This window comes from Monopterus albus, unplaced genomic scaffold (assembly GCF_001952655.1).
Source record: "Monopterus albus unplaced genomic scaffold, M_albus_1.0 scaffold212.1, whole genome shotgun sequence".
Taxonomy (NCBI): domain Eukaryota; kingdom Metazoa; phylum Chordata; class Actinopteri; order Synbranchiformes; family Synbranchidae; genus Monopterus; species Monopterus albus.
In genome coordinates this window covers 1220217-1222135 of record NW_018128092.1, presented here as the reverse complement: position 1 = coordinate 1222135, position 1919 = coordinate 1220217, and the positions used below count along the sequence as shown (strand labels likewise).

Genomic DNA, 1919 nt, shown 5'->3' with positions numbered 1-1919 from the left:
ATTTTTATTATATTGCTGCATTTGCTGCTTAAAGTGCCTTAGATTTTGTGTTACTTATTTATCTACTTTATATTTCATTTGTATTTTGTGGCATTCATGTGGACGGCAAAGTAAGAATTTCATTGTACAGGGAAACACGTTTCCTAACTGTGCATATGACAAATAAACACTTTGACCTCGACCTTGACCTCATTCCTTAAATATGTGGTCTGTGCTGCCCCTTGTTGTTTTCTCAGACAGTGTGTTTGTATGTTGTTCGTACTTCCTGTAAGATGATGTGTTCACATTCAGGTTTAGGTACTTTCAATGGTAACTCACCATCAGAACCTCAGAGACCAAAGCTGCAGTATGAACCTGGAACCAAATATCTTTACAAACCAGTGTGCTACCATTCTGAGTTGGACGTGATCAGCTGCATGAGGCTTGAAGAAAGAAACCCTCCTTCTGCTGTACATCCATCTTCTAAGCTGTGCCTGCCACACTGAGCTCTGTCACCACTTCTTTCAGTTCTTTATGTTCTTTCTTACAGAAGAACTTCCTGCTACCGGGTGAAGAAAACTGGACAAAACAGTCAGATTTCTTCCTAAGGTTTTTGAAAAACATGTTGATGAGTTTTTCTGAACAGTTCCCCTTTAACTTCACACATGAACCCTCCTTCATTTTGCAGGAACAGCCTGTAAAATGCTACTGAATGACACAGACAGATGTAAGTTTTAAACAGAGACGATGTCAAAACCACAGTGAATGACATCATGTGAACCACAGCAGAGGTGAATACAAAGAGGAAGAGACAATATATTCACACAAGTGTCAGTAAGCTTCCTGGTGAACATTAAATATGAACTAGTTGACACTGCTGATGCACCATGTGACCACTGTTGACATTCAGTGGAAATTCACTTTGCACTGGTTTCATTTACAAAGGTCACATAGGCGACATAGGACACATTCCCACAGAGAGAGAAGAGAGGAAGTACAAATAAAATTGGGCAACCTTCGCTTCTATATTGATCAGACCAACAGAAGTGGAAGGAACAAAGTGACCGAGAGAGTTCTCCGGCAGTTTAGTTGCTTTTCTTCATCATGATCAAACTCAGAATGAAGATCCACCACATCCTGTTCTTCTGCTTCGTCTCAGGTCAGGACTGATCACCTGTCCATCTCTTTCTGCTGCACCACACACACACACAAGCTAGTTATTGGGTTTTTATGTTGCTGTCAGACTGTGTACAGGATTTTATCATTCTAGTTTTATTTATTGCCACGGCAACATCTCTATAATCCAACTTATAATAATAAACAGTTTTCTTTTTCTGCACAGTAAAGGAGCTGCTGTGTGAAAGGACTGCTAACTCAGCTGATGAAACAGGCTCCTGAGCACTTTCTTTAAAAATGTTGACCAGTCACAGATACTTATAAATATGAGAGCTGCTACTTTACCACTATTACAAGTCTGTGTATCATCTCTGCTTCACCGTGAAGTGACGGATCGACCCACAGTCTGTTTTACAGTAAGTCTGCAACACAGAGAGTTCTGGTCATCAGTGTTCATTTACATCTGTTCAACAGCTCTGTGTGGGGGAAACGCGGGGCTCGTCGATGCAGATACTATCACAAAAACTGAAGGACAAAGCGCCATAATTAATTGCCAGGTTTCTTTTCCTGGAAAGCAGAAGTTCTTCTGTAAAGCAGAATGTAAAAGAGAAGATGTTCTCATTGCAACGACTGCTAACTCAGCTGACAACCACAAATACAGCATTGAATATCAAGAAACAAGTGTGACTTCAGGAGTGCTGTATGTGGTCATCAGACAGCTGGTCAAGTCTGACACAGGATGGTACGGCTGTGGTACCAACAGTGGTGTTATAAATAAACATGTGGTGTACCTCAACGTTGTTAAAGATGGTGAGTTCCTGCTG

At 40.9% G+C, this 1919-nt stretch overlaps 1 protein-coding gene across 2 annotated transcripts in view; it reads left to right on the top strand.

Moving 5' to 3' along the window:
* Window positions 1–958: 958 nt before the first annotated feature.
* Window positions 959–1919, top strand: part of LOC109970986 (uncharacterized) — a 4131-nt gene continuing 3170 nt past the window's right edge. Inside the window, exons 1-2 of one of the 2 annotated variants that reach the window (XM_020618967.1) lie at window positions 959–1138; window positions 1570–1905. In XM_020618967.1, the coding sequence (XP_020474623.1) occupies window positions 1084–1138; window positions 1570–1905 (391 nt within the window). In that variant the 5' untranslated portion in view covers window positions 959–1083. The remainder of the gene's footprint in view (window positions 1139–1569; window positions 1906–1919) is intronic. The other variant, XM_020618968.1, reaches the window with a different exon arrangement.